Raw genomic sequence first — 21,282 nt, 5'->3', positions numbered from 1 at the left:
CGAGCTCCGAACAACCTTTTCGACTGTTACTCAATTTTTCCCGTAAGAAAATTGAAACAGTTGTTGTCTTCATCGTCGTCGGGAGATGGGCGTCCATTCCGCATATTTGGGCTCCATCGACATCAACTGCTGCTCACCGGAGGTATTTCCGAGGTCTTCTAAGTCATTGGCCGGAGTCCTGGCCATCACAATTAGGGACGATGACTCTGCTGCTTGGGGACGCTCGGAGCGCCGGTGACCATAGTCGGAGATGTCGATGGCAGGGGTTGTCGGCGGTGCGACGGCCGGTAGGTGGGTGCAGGGTGGGACCGGTGGCCGGCGGAGCCACCCTCTCTCTCTTTCACTGTTGTGGGCTCGCACACAGGCACGGGCTCAGACATTTCGAAAGGCAGCTGACTATTAGTTTATTTTAAAACTCCTATTAAAAAATTTGAACCATTTCTCGATTCGTGGTGTCATCCTTGCGCAGGGGCCATGCTAATCTTCTCTATATCGTTCCAATTTTATCGGATGTCTCTAAAGAGACGCATTTATCCCCATTCCTCACAGTCAGGCTAATGATTTTATCAATGCAACCAATAGTTCTGTGGATGGAGAAAGATGTACTCCTATATCTGAAAAGATCATCCGCAGAAGAATCCTCGTGTCTTCCGTTTCACTGTTGTTCATGATGTGTCTTGCTCTAGACCACTTCCCATCCATCATTGCCTTCTTTTTGGGAGGAAGGATCCAAGTTTCCCATCTCATTGTTGCCTCGTCACTCGCTGCTTGCAGAGTAGGATCCCCTACTAGTTCCAATGCCTTCATCTCAATCATTTTCCATTGTCCTGTCGTTTTCGCTCTGAAATCTTTTCTTTCCCTTTGCACTGCACAATCATTCCTCTTCTCTTGGGTGACCTCCCACGCCTTCTCCTTCTCTCCCTCTCCTTTGCTTCCGCATCGTTTCTTTGTTCTCTCTCCCTCTCTGTCACTTCCATTTCTTCTTCTTCTTTGCTCCTGCTCCCTCCCTCTTTCTCACTTCGTCTCACACCCTCGCTCCTGCGCACTCCTTTGCTCTCAATCTCCCTCCCTCTCTCACTCTTGCTCCCTCATTGCTCCAGTCATATTATTCATGAAAGGGTCTTAAATGATGATCTATTTATCAATCAGATTCCTTCTGACAAACAAGTTGTTGATGTTACTCCCTCTGGAACTTGGTTACAAGAGTTGAAAACCAATCTTTACATCTTTCCAAAGATAGTTCAAATAATGGGAGGCTCATGGAATACGTCGTGTCTTACATTTTTGTTTCACAATTTTGTATTTTCATTGTTTTACTGAATTCCAGCTAATGTAGTTCTGTTGGTGTAAATACTTGTAACCTTATCCTCAATCGGTTACTAAGTCCAGAAATTGTACTTACTGCTATTCAGTTAGTGTAACTACATGTAACTGTATCCTCAACCTGTAATAAATATATTACCCTCACATATTTTGAAGATCAACTTAGCCTAAAATCTTTCAGTTATGGAGTGTGTTGGTGGACTAGAAGGTGTATGGAGAGATTGTGAACTATCATCCTCTTATTTTAGATGAAAGTCAACATGAAAGAAAAAGAGAAGACACCAGGTTTCTTCAAAGACTTGGTCCAGGGTATGAGGCTATCTGGGCTCGAATCCTTGTTAGCAAAAAGAAGATTGTGTTTGAAGATGTTGTGTCCCAAGTGGTGAGGGCTGATCAGTTGTAAATCCATCAACTACAAAGGGTGAGTCTTCTGCCATTAGTTCCACCTCCCCCACCAACTTTGTGCAGAGGACGATCAACTTCAAACCTCAAGGGGGAGGACAGAGGAGGACAGGGGAGGGACCAAGGCTGGAAGCCATACTGTGGCAAGACAAATCATCTACCTAACAAGCGCTGGGCAAAGTTTGGCGAACCCCCAAAGGTCAATGCAGCTGAACAGTGCTCCTCATCTTAACATGCAGGTGAATGATTTTATTCAACTTCAACTCTTCCTTGGGTGTTAGTATAGACGAGTTCAAGTGCACTAAAAAACAGATTCCAGTGTTAGTGCCCCAAAATGAAAAATATGATGTAAACAAGAGAATGAGTAATTTTTTATAATATACTTAAATAGAACATATACCTAAACAGATGATTAACCAAGATAAACATGGTTACTACACTAATAAGTAATTTAATGTAGTATTAAAATAAATTAATATACTAAATACTATCTTATACTAATTAATTATTACAGTTTATCATAAAATAATATACTAATTAAGTGTGACTATAAAATAATATACTAATTAATTATATTAATTAATGATTACAGTTTATTATAAAATAATATACTAATTAATGAAATACTATATTATACTAATTAATGAAATACTACATTATATTAATTAATGAAATACTATAGTATTAAAATAACGTTGCTTTAATTTTTTCTAACTTAGGAAAAATTAAATCAATAGCGTCATCTTCCTCAAGGCGCCGATAATGGCAAAGAGACAACAGCAGGCAACGGCGACGGAGACTCCGACGGTACGCCAGAGGCGACGGAGACTCCGACGGTACGCCAGAGGCGACGGAGCGGCGGTAGGCAACTGAGACGAAGGCTCGGCGATGGCGGCTTTGCGACGGAGGCCGAGAGGGAGAAGAGAGGGAGAAAAAAAAAATTCGGGGGAGGAAAGCTGAGAGGGAGAAGAAGCCGAAGGGAGTGCGAAGACGAGAGGAAGAAGAGAGCGGGAGAAAAAATATTTTCAGGGGAGGAAGGCCGAGAGGGAGAAGAGTGCCAGAGAGAAAAAAAAAAATTGTCGGGGGATGGAACAACACGTCCCGAGCGACACTTCAAGTGGATGATTCGCAAAATTTGGCTGAATCACGATTTCACGATTTTAGACTGAGACGATTACCTGCGTTTTTCAGATGATGTTGGGGCTCATTTACCACTAACGACCTAATCAAATGAACTACGTAATGCACGTGAACTTCATTGTTGACTAACCACCCTTTAATGCAACCAGAGTTTACAAGTTCAACAACAACAACCATAAACTAATAATCTGGATGACCTTGACTACAATGTTACTATACCCCCCACCCACACACACACATAAAATTACTGTAATAACCCTAACTTCTAACAGCGTTTGGTTTTCCAACATTCAAACCAAGGCCAATGGCCAGTGATCATAAGATAGCAATCTTATCTTCCACGAAAGAACCAAACATATTTAAGTTGATTACCACTTCATCCGAAATGCTATTATAAGAGGCTAGATATCTACTCCACAAGTTCAATCAACTGAGCAATTAGATGATTTCTTCACCAAAGCACTTCCAAAACTTCAGTTTGATATGTTCAGACATTTATGCTCTAGATTGAAGGAGGGTGGACAAGTTAGCATTTATTTTTATGTTTAATTTCTATTTTATGTCTTTTTGTTGTTTCCTCGGTGGAAACAAGGATGTAATTTGTAATTTCATTGAAATCTATAAATAAATGATAGAGTAAGAGGAGAGGCATCTCATTCTCTTCTCCTTTACGTTAAACCTTTTTCTTCCACTCACACACTAGACCCTAATTTCCGCAAGCCCTAATCTTCTTCTTCTTCTTTTCTATTCTCTACCACTCTTGGCCAGCCTTTCCCATCCTTCTTACCTATCATTTTTGGCTCAAGATTAATCAACTTCCACAAAAGATTTACAAAAAAAAATGTTTAAATGCAAAAAGCCTGGATCAAATATTCCATTCTAGTCTTAGCATAAATACATAACATTGCAACATTATAGGACCTTAACAGCTAAGCTTGGGTTTTATTTCTTAAGTCCTTAACCTTCATAAACAGCTCCCAGCACTTACAAGATAGTGCTAAATAATGCAGCAAATTGGAACTTAAGTATTAGGAGACAAACATACTCATCATTCAAATACCGGAGTTTTCATATTAGTCATGTAATGAAGATAGTTAATGTATATTAGGAGTCGATATTCAAGAATCTGAATCTCATTCTGACTAGAAAAGTAAGATGCATTGATGTAAATAAGGTCTTAAATAAATCATGAGTGTCTACACCTCAAACAATCAATCACTCTTCTTCTTCTTCCCTTATTCCTCAACTTTCACTATGTTTTTTCTTCACTTCACATCTCGTCTTTAGTTACTTCTATGTAAATTTTTCATTACCATGAAACTCTAGGATTAATCAACTTGCTTATCATGAAAGCACTACATACAAACCTGGCAGTTGAAAGAATTTGAATAAGAAGCAATAACTTTTTTGAGAAAAATGGTTCTTCTAAAACATCTGGAACAGAGGCACCGGCTTCAGTCACATCTACAGAAAAAAAGTGTTCGAGAGATGTTGTCAGTTCATCTGCCTAAACCATCAGAGACTGAAGTATATATAGTATTAGTCTGCTTTGACATAAAATAGTAGGGAAAAAATGAAAAGTTGTTTCTTGAAATGGAAAAAATTAGAACTAGTAAATGTTAGATTACAACTTCAATTCAAATGTTTCAGCATAACTTTGCAATAATTGAACATAAATGATGTCAGCACAAGGCTTCGACGCAGCAACCACACAGATAATGCCCAAGTTATAGTGTAGAACAGAAGAAATTTTTGAAAAGACAAATAATTTCATTCAAATCTGAGTAAAGGGAGGTGAGCAAACTCAGCCCCCAGGGAAAAAGAATTCCCAATTACAAGATCATGATGAGAAACCCCAGCCATTGCCAGATTATCAGCAATATGATTTGCTAATCTAACATGAACCCACAAACATCAAACCCTTACAAATATGGATAATTTCATAAAAAAAACTAAGGCACCAAGAGGGCAGAGATAACCAAAATATGAGAAAATTCACACTGTATAGACATCCTGAATATGCCAACTACGACGCTTAAGCTTAGAGTAGAAAGTCCCAACCAACATTCTTATACTCGGTTGTGGATTAGTCTAAATCCAGTGTGATACTATTCCCAATACTCTCCCTCATGCATGGGCCCCTCTTTGTAGCTCCAAACACATCAATTATGTTTTGTGGAAGCCCAACTATTGAGAGAGACCCATCATACCATTTCACAAGTTTAGCTTAAAGTACAGAGACCCCAACCCAAGTTCTTATTCAAAGTTGGATCAATATAAATCCAATGTGGGACCATTCTCAAAAGAGTAAATACAATGATCATGCATGTAAAGCTTAGAGACCACATCTGTTTTTTTAAGAAGAATAAGAAGAAGGCAGTGACTAAAAACCCATTTGGTGAAACAAAATACATCAAGCAGGGCACCAAATACAACAAGGGATTGAAGGCCAACCCCCTCATTAACCAGTTGATATGCATAGCCCTGGGCAGGTTTGTTTACATGGAAACATATACAAACACTTCCAAAGCAAGCTTGAAAATTTCGTCAAATGCTCTCTAGTGCCTCCATGGGGGCTTCTTCGATTCCTTGCACCAATTGATGAATCAAAGAGAGTTCCCTTCCAACTTCTAAAGACTTTTTTTGTTTTTGAAATAGTGCTGAGTTATATTAAAAGGCTCAAATGAGCAAGATTACAAGGAAGGGGAACCGTCCGAAACAATGAGAGATTGTTGGGATGTTCCAAATTTAGCTAGCCTATTAGCCAAAGAATTGGCTGACCCTAGGAATGTGATTCCAAGTACAAGTAATTGAGGTTACAATATTTGCAATAGAGGAAATAATTGGCCAATGCCGCCAAGGGGGGGCGGCTGAACTAGAGCACCAATTGATGACCACTTTAGAGTCCCCCTCAATCATCAGCTTCCCTTGAAGACGGTCTTTGAAAATCTTCAAACCACAGTGAAGAGCAGTCACCTCTGCAGTGTTGGAATCAATAATACCTACTGGCCCAACATAGGAAAGAATAGTCTCTCTTCTATGATTTCAGAAGACCCCCCCCCCCCCCCCTCGGCCGGTCCGGGGCACCCCAAAGCACTTTCGTCGAAGTTCATTTTAATGCAATCACTAGGGGGAAGCTACCACTCTACCATGACCAGAATCTTCTGGGGACCCACCATATGGTGTAGCAGCTGTCATCTTTGGTCCTCGGAATGTCGCTTGGGTTGCAATGTCTGGAAGTCTTCTCTATGTCTTCAGAAATGCAGTAGTGAGGTGAAATCGGAGCACAGGCAGAGGCAAGTCTTCGATCGTCACTAGCTCTCGCCGGCTGCCAAAGCCAGGTAAGGTCGTCGGACTTTTTCCTCAAGAACGACAGTGGGGGCGACTGCAATGTCTGTTATGATTGGAAGGAGTTTCCGATTGTCTTCCCTAACAACAAGAGATTGAAGGGAGAGACCCAATTTAGCATCAGCAATTGTATTGGCTTATCTAAATCCATGAGACCAAGTACAAGTAATAGATGATACAATATCCATTATGTCAAGACAAAACTACCAATGACGCCATGGAGGGAAGGAGGCAGTGGAGCACCATCCAATAACAATTTTGGAGTCTCCTTCCACAATAAGCAGAGCTGAAGCGATCCTGAAATATGTGGAGGCCGTGAAGGAGGCCCGAGAGCCCAGCCGTAGTCGAGTCAGCAACGTCGAGAGGATCAGAATAGGATATAATAGTTGAGCCTCTAGGATCAAATATCACCCCACCAAAGCCAGCCAAACCCGGATTCCCAAAAGCGTTGCCATCAAAGTTAAGCTTAAAGTAGCCGGTGGAGGAGGCGCCCAAACAGCCACCCAGCGGAGTACAGAAGGGACAGACATCTGAGCAATAACCTTCCAGTTGATGCGGATAGGAGCACATGAGAGGTAAGTAAATTCTTTCCGAGTGCAGATCCGGGTAGAGATGAAGCCCGAGCAGTACAGATCACCTCAGCGGCTGAGTGGAAATCACAATCAACACGCCTAGAATTCCTCTCTTTTTTTTTTTTAAATGATGCTGATTTTTATTAAAACAAAAACTCAAGAGAGCATATTACAAAGGAAGGAAGTCTTCCCAAACAATGAGAGATTGCTGGGAAGTTCCGAATTTTGCCAATTTATCAGCCAAAGAGTTGGTTGATCTAGGAATGAGATTTCAAATACAATGTGTAAAAGATATAATGTCAGCAATACTATCAGTGATGGGACAGTGGCACCAAGGGCTGAAGCTGTCTTTAGAACACCAACTAATAATCGTCTTCGCCTTCAATGATTAACTTGCCATGGAGATTATCCCTGAAGATTTGGAGGCCGAACAGCAGAGCACTAACTTCAACAGTATTAGAATCGGCAATGCCCACCGGACCAACATAAGAAAGAATAGGGTCTCCATTGTAACTTCTCAACACACCACCTGCTCCAACTGGCCCAGGACATCCAATAGCACTACCATCAAAATTCAGCTTAAGAATTCCTCTGTTTGAAGAGACACCAAAGGATGTAAGCAATGCAGGCAACTAACAGGAGCTTGCCAAGACTGGGAAGGTGAACACCAGAGGGGTAGCGGCACATGGTGCTCAAGTCAGGGAGGATGCAGAAACCGAGGCCCATGCTATCAATCATTGAAGTCCAGACTTGCCAAGCGAAAGCATAGTGATGGAGAACGTGGCTAATAGTCTCGGCCTCCAGCCCACATAAGGGGCAGAGGGGACCAGGAGCAGTATTGGCACACCTAATAAGGTTGTCAACAGTGAGAATCATGTTGTAGCAGGCACTCCAGAGAAAAAAAATTCACCTTGGGAGGAGCCAAGAGACGCCAAGCAATGGCAGCCGAGTGAGGGGCGGGAAGTCGGGTCCAAGCCATAAAGTGATGGTAGGCCGAGGAGACCGAGAAACGCCTGCTGTCATCAGGAAGCCAGATCATCTGGTCAGCGACTTGGGAACGAATCTTAACACTACCAAGTCCGTTGATCAAGCCACAAACGGAAATGGCCTCCTTATCAGTGAGGTTGTGTCTCAAACGAAGATCCCAGGAGTTGTTTCCCCAAGCATCGGAGATAGAGAGATCATGGCATGTGGTGAGCTGAGAAGCGGTGGATAGGATGAGGCAAGAAAGTCATCACCCGACCACCAGTCCGTCCAAAAACGTAAGTTTTTTTTTTTTAAATGATGCTGATTTTGGAACCATCACCAACAAAAAAGCATATGGCAGCCGGAATGTGGAGAGCAAATGGAACATGGCTTTTCAAATGGGGGAGAGGTGACGACTACTGCCATTCGTAATCCATCTATTATTAAGTTGTGGAGCCTAATTAACGCTTTATGCTGAGTCGATACGCGGGTCGACTTTCGCGGTAAGGTCACCATGGGGGTTGGAAGGGGACAGAGAGCCCGCCCCCCCCCCCCCCCCCCCCCTCTCCGTGGGTTCGGGGGCGGAGCCCTCGTCAGATCCATGATATATTGACTGTTATTTCATTAAGGGTAGTTTGGGATTTCACACTCGTAATCCGGTTGCCCTAATTTTTCCTTGATATTTGGGGGCGCATTAGGGTTTTATCATCATGGAGAAGGATCTTGAGTTGCGGCCCGAGAGAGGTTAGAGAAAAACACCTGTAAGTTGATTGCGTAGTCTCACCTTGAGGCAAACCTGTATAAATCTTGTGTTGTATTTCCGTGTTTGTTTTTCCTTCTTTCTGCGATTATTATTACTCTCGTTAATAGAGCGTCTAATTCCTAACATCTATCCCCAAGACACCGCATCTTGGAGGCCACCATTGGTTTCCAAGAAGTCCCCGAGGGGGAGTTGAGCTCCCAGAACCACTTTAGTAAAAGGGCATAATCCATCTCCTTGGTGCATATGATCCCCAGACCGCCCAAATACTTCGGCATACAAACATCATTCCAAATGACAAGAAAATAATGAAACACGTTGCCAGTGCCCACAGGAAACGTCTCTTGATCATGTCGATGTGCCAGCAAATAGAGGCGGGGCAAACCAAGAATCAGAGGAAGTAATTGGGTATACCTACAAGGCACAAGTTGAGGAGAGTCAATTTGCCAGCTTTGGAGAGCATCCTACCCTTCCAAGTGGAGAACTCGCGCTCAAGCTACTCAATGACCGAGGCCCATAATCCCATCCGGAGCCTACAATCAATAAGAGGAAGGTCCAGGTAGGAAGAGGGGGTAGCCACAACTGAGCATCCTAAAATGTTCGCCATGAGTTGGAGGATGGGAGGTACCCCATGATAGTCGTCTTTCCCCAGTTGACCTTCTGACCAGAAGTGATCTCAAATAGGCCGAGAAGGGCCTTCATGTTATGGACTTGATCAAGCGTGCCAGTACCGAAGCAAATAGTGTCATCTAAAAACTGGAGCAGAGGAATATCAAAGCAACTTTAGTCTGAAATGGCCTCCAGCCAACCAATGTTAAGGGCAGAGTAGAACATAGAGGATAGGTACTCAGAAATAATGTTGAAGAGCAACGGGAAGAGGGAACCTCCTTGCCGAATGCCATAAGAGCCTTGAAAGAAGCCGCAGACAATGCTATTGAGGAGCAGAGAGTAAAAAGTCGAAGAGATACAACTGCGTATCTAGAATCTCCATCTATCCCCGAAACCCATGCGCTACAAAATATCACCCAGAAGGGCCCAGTTCACCAACTCAAAAGCCTGTTCAAGGTCAGACTACAGGACAAACTGCGGGAGACCGAACTTTACAAAGTGATCAATAATCTCATGTGTGGCCATAGCAAAGTTGAGGATGTCACGACCTCTAATAAAAGCACTCTAGCCCCGGTGGATGATAGTGGGAAGTACAACCTTGAGGCGGCAAGCCAAGACGCGAGCAATGATCTTGTACGGGCTTCAGACGAGGCTGATCGATCTAAAGTCATGAGGGTGCTCAACATTAACTTTCTTTGGCACCAGAGCAATAAGGGAGGCACCAACACTTTAAAGGTGATCCCATGGTCATAAAAACTGCGGACCAAGAAAATGACATCCGATCTCAGAGTAGGTCAGCAAGTTCTATAGAATTCCCCATTATACCCATCAAGGCCCGGGGTTGTATCCCGAGGGAGGCCCAAGACCGCATCTTCTAACCTGAAAGGGGCAGGGCCCCATTTATCAAGTTTTGTGTCAATTTGAATGCACCAATGGTCGAAGCCAGCGCGGCTACAAATAGATCCACAAGTGTTCCCATAGAGCCGGAGCCAATCACCAATGGCAAAGAAGAGATCTAGCTTGGAAAGGATGGGAGGCCGTTGTCCGTTTGACCAAGTGAACGCCTTGCCAGAGAAGCTAATTTCTTCCAATTCAAAGCTGCCAATAAAATCGGCAAAGTGGCTCAAGGTGGTGGAGATTCTGATAGCAGGGGGAGACTTCTTGCTACAAAAGCATATCGCATTAAAATCCCCAGCAAGGAGCCAGGGGATGGACCAGTGAGGCAGTAATTCAGCAAGCTCTTCCCAAAAGGAACGACGCTCCCGGTAACGGGTGGAACCATAAATACCAGCCAGACCCCAAGTGAAACCAATGCATCTGTCATGCAGCTTGATTCCGATAGAGAAGGAACCAATAACATAATCCAAAACCTCAACCACGGAAGAGTTCCAAAGCAGAATAAGGCCACTGAAAAATCCATTTGCATTAATAGCAAGCCAATCCAAGTTACTACAACCCCAAAGATCATAAACATAGGAGTTAGAAGAATTTTGGCATTTAGACTCTTGCAAAATTACAATCGTTGGGCAGCTCCTAGAAAGGAGATTTTGAACAGTGGCACGCATCCTAGGGGATCCAATTCCTCATTTGTGTATCACTTTGCCAACACTGGTGCAGAGTATACTACCCTTTCTTATCCAGCCTGATTTGTTTTTGTCGTTCCTTTTCTTGTATTTCTTTTTTTCTATTTTGCTTGTTTGTATAATGTCCAAGCTAGCTTCTTGCCACCTGAAACAATTCTTGTACTCTTGTTTTCTTCTCTCTTTCATGCAATTCTCATTGTTCTCAAAAAAAAAAAAAAAAAAAAAAAACAATAATAGTCAAATGCCAATATGAGGAAAAATGTCTCATTAAGATACATCATTTGCCTAAACAATTTCAATCAACATATTGCAGTTAAACTTAGGGAGCCATCAATGAAAAAGAAACATCGAAGCATCAAGATAAATTTAGACTGAAACAATTTTTTTTTTTAAAAGGTGATGATTTTATTGTAAACAAAGAAGCCAAAGATTTAAACTGAAACAAAATGGCCATCCTGAAAGACCATACCTTTTATAAAATCAGAATTTAAAAGTGAAGCAGCCTGTTTCAGGTAGGTATACGGTAGGAAGCTATCATTTGAACTGCTTTCCGCCTTACATTCAGAAAGCTTAAAGTTGTCGTCACTTGAAAGGATTTGAGAAGCCTCCAAAATGATGATGGAAGGATATGTCAGCCAAACTAAAACATTTAAAAAAGAAATAAAAGACAACATATACATGAGGCCACTGCACAATTGGTACAGTCGAAACCAACCATTGATTTGTATCCTCATAATCATTATGTCAATCATTAATTATTTACAAGAAAAAAACTAGCTAGAATATTGCCACCCAACAAACCCTTTAACCACACAACTGGCAGCCCCTTAATAAATAACAGAACCAACTAATAATTAATTCAACATAAACTAAAAGGCTCCTTAGAAACTCACTTCCACTCCACCCCAGAGACCAAGACTTTCCAAACAAAATATCATATTCTCATGAACCCTCCAAAGCAGCTTGACTGCCTTCAGCCGTACTATTGGATCATCAAACTTTTCTCTTGCCACCAACATGCACTATGATAGTCAACATGGAAAGAAAGAAATTAAAGCCCAAGAAAAAATACAGCTAAGCTTAAAATAGCAGTAAAAATTATAACAGTTTACCTGGTTTTTAATCTCTTCAAGCTGACCATAATAACATAGATAAGAGCCCAAAATACTCTTAGCAACCGGACCATAAAAGTATATTCTCATTTTTGGAGAAGCCACAATACTGTCTAGCTCCTCCCTGTCCTCTACAGTGCGAACCTGTAACAGATAGACTTGGCAGTTAAAACATAGATGAAAAGCCACCAACCTTGATCTGTTTGTTGTACATTTTTACACCCATCAAGATGATATCTAAAGACAATCAGCATGATGAGAAGCCACCAACCTTGATCTGTTTGTTGTACATTTTTACACCCATCATGATAAGATCTAAAGACAATCAGCATGTAAACTTATGGCCAATGAGCTCCAACAGATTACAAGGTTCTTGAATTTCATAAAAACTAAGCTTGACCACCTAACCATGCTTTACAAAAGCAACAGACAAAAGCAACAGCCAGCTTGCAACAGGAGAACCATAAAAACCTAATGACATAGGATTTAGGTTCGTCTGGTTCACAGAACTGGTATTCCCAGATATTCATCAAATTAAAAAATCAAAATTCCACAGGTTAGCCATATTTTTATTTTTTGAAATATTGATAATTTTATTTCAAAGAAAGAGAAGAAACATCAAGGGAGACCTCCCCTAATAACAAGAGATTGAAGAGGGAAGGGGCTAATCTAGCGCACAAATCAACAGCCGAATTGGCTGATCTAAATATATGAGACCAAGTACAAGAAATGGTGGATACAATGTCCAAAATATCAAGAAAAATTTGCCAATGACGCCATGGGGGGAAAGATGAGGTGGAGCACCATCTGATGACAATCTTGGAGTCTCCCTCCACGATAAGGGAGCAGGTTAACCATATATTCAAGGTGCAAAAAAGCTCAAAGAAGAAATAAAAATAAAGAATTTATCAGAACTGCATAAATGAAGTATAAAATGTTTCTTTCCAGAAAAAATTCAAAAATATTACAGAAAACAAATGTTCCTACTTTCCTTTCCAATATACTTCCAGAACAGAAGTCTCACTAAAATTATCATGACAAAAGCCTCACCTTTGAATCAAGTAAGTTCTCTAGACTGTTAATGCTTCTGGAATAATCCGCCTGATTACCTCCACCTGAAAAATCAATGATCATATTTAGGTCAGTCCAACACAACTGATTACATAAAATACCAATCTCTGTTTTATCCTACATTTTTTTTTTTTTGGAAACAGGTGAGCTTTATTGATGAAAGGAAAGAATACAAGATTAGAGAGATATTCCTGTTACAATAAGAGATTGTAAGGAACCACTCAATCCATGTGTACAATTCAATCCAAAGGACTTTCTTCATTTATCATGTTTCTCAAACATTTTGAGAATCCTCTTAAACATAATGTTAAAAATAGTCAGATCCAGGATAAGAAAGATCTTGCAGTTATTACTGGGAAAGGGTATCCTAACATCAGCTAGATATTTTGCAATGGACTTGAAAACAATTTTAACAGGGTATTAGACCAGGGCATCTATTTATAGGACTTAGATCATACCCCGCTTAACTTTTCACTGCATTATGATATCCAAGCCTCAAGCTTGTCATATGTTTCTTTAAGCCTGGAAGTGATGGAGAGTTCTAGTAGGAATAATCCCACATAAGTTTTAACTTTAAGTTTTGCAATTAATAGCAGGCAAAAGCCTCAGGACTTTAGTTAGCCATTATCACACATTGAGGAAAGAAGCTACCATTGAATTACCTTTCACAACAATAGGAGATGCAGTCATCCCAAATATGCGAGGACGTCCAGTGGAACAAGTATTATAAAATTCCTACATGAATATCTTATATCAAGAAATTGAAACATCAAAAAAGATGTACTTCCAACAAAAGACAAGAACATTAACAATTTAAGATAAAAGTAAAGCACACCGTACCCTCATAATTTGTGCATAAGGATGTCTATTTTGAGTTTGTGCGTGATGGCATTCATCAAAAATTAAAAGAGCAATTCTATCCATCCTTATGAGGCAGTGTTCTAAATTACGAAGAAGTATTTGAGGGGTCATGACAAGAACCTGCAAAACTCAGAAAGTAAAAGTTCAATAATGTTTATCCCACTTCTTTCAGGTCTGACGGCACATAATAAAGTAAAAGAACTAAAACAGTTTTTGAAAGTTGGACTATGTGACTTGTTGATACTCCAAAGCAACAGTAGTTACAATAGACAATCACCCAAATTAGGAAACAATAAGCCATCAAAAAATTGTGTCTAAAACAATACTTCAAACAGGATTAATTTTAAAAAAATAGAAAATTGAATGGAAGAGTGCCTTAGAGCAAAGTATGAAATTAGCATATAGAGCAAGATCTTTTGAGCATACAGTCCAAGGGTGTTTTATTCTTTTCTACTCCAGAGGTTTAGTAATATGTCCTCTCTCATACCTAGGGTGGTAATGCTTTTCCTTACATTACTAGTGTACTGTTCATGTACTAAGAACTAAGATAAGTCAGATGTATTAGAGAGAGGGGTAAGTTTGTACTAATTCTTTACTTTAGAAGAGATTGAGCATACTATTTCTTTACTTAAGAAGAGATCAAGCCCAACCCTGAGCTGATTGTCTCTCAAGCTGCAGCAATTCTTCTTCCATCTCTTTCTCAATCTTCTCAATTCTTCTCTACTTCAAGCCCTAATCTCAGTATTCTACTTGCCACCAAAGTGGTAAAATATACACTCATAAGATCTTTCTAATCTCCTGCTTTTCATCATGTACAGGCCATACCTGTGGAAAAAATTCAGATCTCTTTCCTCGGAGAGGGTCTTAACGTATTTATTTCCTATTTCTCGTGCTATAGGTGCAAGGTGGATTTCCAATCTACATATGTGTTCTCTATCTCTCACATCGTATCTACCATTTCTTGTACTTAGAATCATATTCCTAGATCAGCCAATTCCTCGACAGATAGATTAGTTAAACTTGGAACCTCACTGCAATCTCTCATTGTATGGGACGGTCCCCCCATCTTGTAATTTTGCTCTTTGCAGCTTTTTAATATAACTCAGCAGTATTTAAAAAAAAAAAAAAATCTACTTATGTTGAAACTGAAGCTGTGCCCCTTGTTGGATATAGTAGATTCCTATCCCTTAATCTGCTTGACAAGACCGCATAGGACCTTTGAGAGCAGTTAGCTTCAATTTCTGGATATTTCTAGTTAATTTCTGAAAATAATTGGGGATGTTAATTGCAGCTTATTGGATTTTTATTATTGTGCTGAGTTATAAGTTACTGTTTTGTCTAATCTGCTGCCTCTATCTCTTCTGCCTACTGGTTTTTTTTTTTTTTGAAAAGTATGTATATATTAACAAAAAGAATTACAAAGAAATTGGGAGCAAATCCCTAATAACAAGAGATTGAAAGGTTGTTCCTGACTTGGTGACCACATCTACTCTTCTGCCTACCGGTTAGAAGTAGGAAAATGCCTTAGTAATATCTTGGCTGCTGAATAGCATGGTGCTGATCATGAGTAATCAGGTTTATTTTCAGGGACTGCTAAAGATATGTGGGACACCCTTAGGAACAGGTTCTCCAAAAATTGAAAAAGGTTTTATCTGGATTTTTTATCCATGCCAAGAGAGAATAAGTCAATCACTGACTTTATTAATGAGAAGGATGTTAAATGGCAGGAAATTAGTGTTTATAACCCATTCACTTTGGCTGAAAAGGAGGCTCGTACACAGAAAAGAGATAAGAGTGGCTCAATTTCTACATGCCCTAGGACCAAAATATGAGTCTATCAAAGTACAGGAGTAGCTAAGTAGAGAGTTCACTAGAAGAAACCTATGATACCATTTCCATGCTGAGTCCAAGTCCACTCCAAAATGATTAACAGGAATTAGGAGGCCTTCACTCAAATAATAACTACAAGAATTTTTTGGAACATTAACTTTAAGTGCTCCTAGTTAATTGCTGCTCATATAACCCCAACCCCTGTAAAAGGGAAAAGGAAAAAGAATTGTCAATGTTTCTGAATACATTATTGGACTGCTCTTCCAAGAGAAACAAATACAGTGGCTCTTAGAAGAGCTTTGCTACTTTCTTTCTTTTTTGAAAGAGTAATGATTTTATTGTAACAAACCAAAACTACAGTAAAGAAGACCTCCCCTTACAATAAGTGATTCGAAGGAGGTTCCAAGTTTAGCATAAGAGTCAGCATTAGAAGAGCTTTGCTACTTGGAGAAAGGGACAATTTGAATCAAGAGCATGTGAAGTCGTAAAGGTTTCTCATCAACTTTTTAGCACAGACATGCAAAGAAACTGACTTTTTTCTTTTAGAGAGAGGGAGGGAGGAAAAGATTAGCTACAGCGTCTCCCTCACATAGCCTCAGCTGATTCGCACTCTTATTTTCAGCTTCCACATTAGGTGCAACCAAGATCAACACTTTAAAGTTCCTCTTTTTAAGATGTAATTTGCAATAAGATCTTGTCTAAAACAAATCATCAGATAGAAGAGATGGAAAACGCAGAAATTGTAAGAAAGGCAAACATATATCTTCATGATGATTCTCGAATGGCCAAGTGAAGTTATAATTTACATTTGATAGGCTCTTGAACAGATAAGATTCATCACACTTTTCTAATTTGCAGAATGTTGAATCCTCCTTTCCTGACCTGGACATCAAACCATTAATTTCAACCATCACTAAAAGAAATGCCAAAAAGAAAGGTATTTTTCCTTTTCCCATTAGTGTGTATGTTTATTCCTTGCTTTTTTGTAAATATTTTTTATGAACTTCAGTAAAAAATTTATAACCCCACAAAGAATCCATAACATCAAAAATAAAACTTCCAGAGTATCAAACAGCAAAACTCCACCCAAGGCATTAGTGAAATCCAGAGCGTGGAACTAGAAGCATCACATGGACAAGGTTTCCTGTTTAGACTCGAGCAAAAAAATTCAATGAACAGACCATAATTTGAACCAAATTTTTTTTTAAAAGGTGCTGAATTATTTTTTTTTAATGAAAAAAAATATATAACTCACACTATTTAAAAATAAATAAATTTGCTAGGAGGCTCCAAATTTGGCTAGCCTACCAGCCACAGAATCGGCAGACCTAGGAATGTGATTACAAGTACAAGAAATGGAAGATACAATATCTGCAATAGATTAAGTAATTGGCCAATACCGCCAAGTGGGGGAGGCTGAATTAGAGCACCAGCTGATAACCACTTTAGAGTCCCCCTCAATCAGCAACTTCCCTTGAAGTCAGTCTTTGAAAATCTTCAACCCAAAATGAAGAGCATTCACCTCCGCAGTGATAGAATCTACAATGCCCACATGCCCAGCATAGGAGAGAATAGTCTCTCCACTATGATTCCTGAACCCCCCCCCGCACCAGCCGATCTTGGGCATCCCAAAGCACTACCATCGAAATTCAGCTTAATGCAATTACTAGGGGGAGGCTCCCACTCGGTCATGATCGGAATCCTCTGGGGACCCGCCATGTGGGCCAGAAGACACCAATTCCATCAAAGGGAGACACCGACCTGAAGAGCAAATTCCTTCCTGGTCTGGAGCCAGCTGGAAACCATAACCACAGGCGCAAGAAATTGTACTATCTAGATTGCTGAACTTGGAATTGAATATCCGATTATTTCTCTCAAGCCAAAGACACCAAGGGATGTGAGCAAGGCAAGCAAAGAGCAGAATCTTGCCAATTTTAGGGAAGCAAGTCCCAAGCACCATTTGAAAAGTGCCAAATAGATCTTGATGGAGGCCCACCTGAATACCGATTTTCTGGAACACTGTAATCCAAACTCTCCACGAAAAGCCACAATGCAGAAGAACATGTCGTACTGACTCCTCACAAATGCCACATAGGGGGGCAGGTAGCATTCGAGGCGGTGAAACTTCTCCTATGAAGATTGTCTGTCGTGAGGATTTGCACTCTGATGGCTATCCAAATAAAGAATTTTACTTTGTTAGGCGCTGACAGTCTCTAGGCGAGATTTGCCTTGTGCTTTGGCTAACTGGGGACAGCTTCCCTAATGTGGGAATAGGCTGAAGCGACTGTGAATGTACCACTGATGCTAGGCTTCCAAAACAGCTAATCTGGCACTCTCTCCCGGAGGATGGTACTACTGAGACTTGAAAGAAGCAAGTAGAAGGCTACAGCTTCATCATCATTCAAGCTTCAGCGGAAGAGAAGACTCCAAGAAAGATTACTCCAAGATTTTGCTACTGAGCACGAAAGGTCCATAGCAATCTTGTACAGCCCCGAGTATTACTCAAAGAAGGGGCGGGAACCGCACCACTAGTCAACCCAGAATAAAAGAGTCCTCCCATTTCCTAGGTAAAAGGAGGTCGCCCCTTGACGGTTGGAAGCAGCTTATAAACGGATTTCCAAATCCTCCCTCTCTCCACCAATGCCCTGGAATATGAAGATGGTAGCACACCATATTTCTCCACAAATTTCTATAGTTGGCATTAAGGTTCCAAATCCACTTAAGCAAGAGGACACTATTCAATTTGAACCAAATTGAAAATTGAAAATTGAAAGCACGCGAGGTGTTCTCTTCTTTCTGAGTTTCAGGACTTCGATGGAGCCACAAATAAACAACAAATTTCTGGAGCTTGGAGCAGTTAGCTACAGGTTTTGTGATAACATGATAACCTTAAGTTGTGATTAACTTCAAAAGCAACAGTATGCACCCATATGTCGTAACAACTTTTCTTTTCCTTATTTGGTTTTGAACTTTGACTATTTTTATCACAATAACCAATTTTGCTGTCATAAAATTCCAATCTAGGAAAATCATTGATGGCTTTAAGACAAAATCTAGGGCCCATGAACATGCAGATAACAGATTAAAGTTATTCACGTTGGATATACATTCATAAGGGTAGTACGTCACGTCACTTCTAGTGGAATATTTTATCTAACATGAAAGAATAATACATCATTATTGTTAAAGTTGAGGCAACTCCACCACAACAACGTCTCTCACTCTTAGACATGTAGCCTAAGATGTGAAAAATATGTACAAGCACTGAAAAGATGAGGCCTTTTACTTGCCAGCCACTTCCCTCCTCTCCACCCTTTTGTCAATTAAAAAACTGGACCAAGACATGAAACATTGGGCTACACAGAACATACACTGACCACAAAGAGAACACATGCAAGTCATTAGAAAAAAGCACCTGGGCCTAGACTTGCACTCTTTTTTTCATGAAAGATAATTTTATTAAAAGAACAAAAAAAGCAACAACAGCTTAAGGAGTGAACCCCTATCAACAAAGGATTGGAGGGAGGTTCCCTGCATAACTAGAGCATCAACTTTAGAATTAGTTGATCTCGAAATGGGATACAATATCCATAATCTCAAAGAACACATCCCACTAGCACCAAGGGAAGGCAGGGTAGTGAGCACACTAGCCAATCAACACCTTGGAGTCCCTTTCAATGTGGAGAGGACCACTGCAATGATCACAAAAGATGCAGAGCCCGTTGAGGGCGAGAAGCTCGGCCGTCATCAAATAAGCAATCCCTAAAGGGCCGGCAAAGGAGATGATCTGACTACCAAACAGAAATATTCCACAAAATGATGTCAGTGACTCTCTCCAGAGATTCAAACTTGGCATTGAAACGTTTGCGATTTCTCTAGTTCCAAAGACCCTACGGAATGAAAGTGACGCAGGCGAAGATCATCAATTTTCTCAAAAGAAATGCCAAGAAGCATTCGACTGGCAACGGAGAGGTCCGTGGGCAAACAAAACTGAACTCCAAATCGGCAAAGAATAGAGGTCCACACCCGCCAAGAGAAGGGGCAAAAAAGGAGAAGGTGGCCAATCGATTCCTCCACTGAACAACAGAGAGGGTAAAGGGGATCAACTAAGTGTTGGCCATGCCTTTTAAGATTGTCTGTGTAAGGATCTTGTTGCGGCAAGCACTCCACATGATAATTTTGATTTTGGGAGGGGCACATATTTGCCAAGTGAAAGCCACTTCATGCACAACACTATGAGATGACTAGAATTCCTACAATGACTAAATGAAGCAAGGAGACCCGTTTCCAACTAGTAAACCCAAGATTTTCCTCAATCTTAGCCAAAGCAAAGTATTCCACTCAGCAACTACATTGAGACTAGATTTACAACCACCAAATAGTGGGTCCTTGTACCCACCATCAATTATAATTAAAAATTCATAAATCTCAGCAAAATTATGTGGCTCAAACTTTCATATAACTACCACCAATAGACAAACAAAATTTTCCTATGAGAAAGTAGACCACCATGCAAAGTATTCCACTTAAAAAATTGTTTCACTTTCTCGTGCTACCGACCTCACCCAACTCTATGATATGATCAAGTCAATTACGGCAAAGTGTTACGGTCCCGGGTCATGGATCGAGTAACACAGCGTGGAACTTGAGACTCCAGCACTCAGAATTTAAACTCACTTCATGTCAAGGGTCTGTATAGGAGTCTTTCTCTTTGACCAGTGCTCGGCCAGGAGGAAAGCTCCTCTTTTGATGGTCTTACCGAGTAGTTGTGATAGGTAGGATACCCCACAGCAACGCTGGCTTGCTAGAGCAAGCTGCCATCTTTTCTTGCTCACGGCAAAGAGGGTTTGACCCTCTTTGTTGCTACTCTAGCTAAGAGTGCAATCCTACTTTCTGAATTAACTTGAAGCACGAGTTTGGGATAGGTTATTACCTCTTTCTTGCTGCTATGATCAGCTCCCACGCTGCACCAGAATTGCTCAAGATATGAGGATGAAGATCCTCACTTTTCTGCTCGGTAAGGGAGGATTTGAGACCTCTCTTGCTGCTGCTGCCGAGGAGGAGGACAGACCTCCTCTTTGGACTTGGAAAAGGGGCAGGAAGCTCCTTTTCTTAGTAGGGATGATGGTGGATGAATTTGGGTGAAGATGGATGGCAATGGAGGGTGAAGGATAGGTTGGATTTTTGGAGTAAACCCTAAACTCGAGATCAAGAGGTGATCTCAACCTGTTTACACTAGGTTATTCTAAAATCTCAAAGCTTACCTATTTCATTCATTCCTTTCCCTTAAATAGATCACGTGATGGAGTTTTAGGGTTAGGGTTATAATAATTCCCCATAATGCCCCTACATATAAAGTAAATAGAAATAACTCCTACTTAAAACAATATAAGAAATAAATCCTACTCAAAGTAATATAAGAAATAAATCTTATTGAGTGAGTTGTTGTTGCCTCCTTCGTTGTGTGACTCGGTGTGCTATTGAGTCCACAACACAAAGCTAAAACAAGACACTGTAAAGAAAAGGTTGCCAACCTCGTACTGTTCAATCTCATTTTGCCAGTCAAGATGGTTTTTCAAATGCTTAGAATTGCCAACGTAACTCCCGACCTTGAAATTAGTGGAATGTTCAACAACCATTGCTTGCTGAAAAAAAACAAAAAATAAAAAGAAACATGTGAGACATTATGATGGGATAACTTAACA

The 21,282-nt window shown here is 40.6% G+C and overlaps 1 protein-coding gene and 1 non-coding gene across 3 annotated transcripts in view; both read right to left on the bottom strand.

Moving 5' to 3' along the window:
• Window positions 1–21,282, bottom strand: part of LOC137947035 (endoribonuclease Dicer homolog 4-like) — a 68,408-nt gene that overhangs the window by 41,317 nt on the left and 5,809 nt on the right. Inside the window, exons 3-10 of one of the 2 annotated variants that reach the window (XM_068793326.1) lie at window positions 21,112–21,222; window positions 13,727–13,867; window positions 13,549–13,621; window positions 12,866–12,930; window positions 11,816–11,959; window positions 11,597–11,725; window positions 11,173–11,308; window positions 4,233–4,329 (exon numbers count right to left, since the gene is read on the bottom strand). In XM_068793326.1, coding sequence (XP_068649427.1) covers window positions 4,233–4,329; window positions 11,173–11,308; window positions 11,597–11,725; window positions 11,816–11,959; window positions 12,866–12,930; window positions 13,549–13,621; window positions 13,727–13,867; window positions 21,112–21,222 — 896 coding nt within the window. Of the gene's footprint in view, window positions 1–4,232; window positions 4,330–11,172; window positions 11,309–11,596; window positions 11,726–11,815; window positions 11,960–12,865; window positions 12,931–13,548; window positions 13,634–13,726; window positions 13,868–21,111; window positions 21,223–21,282 lie in introns of those variants that run through there. The other variant, XM_068793327.1, reaches the window with a different exon arrangement.
• Window positions 425–526, bottom strand: LOC137947125 (U6 spliceosomal RNA). Its single transcript, XR_011111173.1, has one exon. It is a non-coding gene; the product is annotated as a U6 spliceosomal RNA (small nuclear RNA).

This window comes from Aristolochia californica, unplaced genomic scaffold, assembly GCF_029961685.1.
Source record: "Aristolochia californica isolate CCGP_79_NKW_82.1479 unplaced genomic scaffold, dmAriCali1.0.hap1 SCAF_12, whole genome shotgun sequence".
Lineage (NCBI taxonomy): Eukaryota > Viridiplantae > Streptophyta > Magnoliopsida > Piperales > Aristolochiaceae > Aristolochia > Aristolochia californica.
Note: the sequence above shows the minus strand (reverse complement) of the source record. Positions and strands in the feature narration are given on the sequence as shown.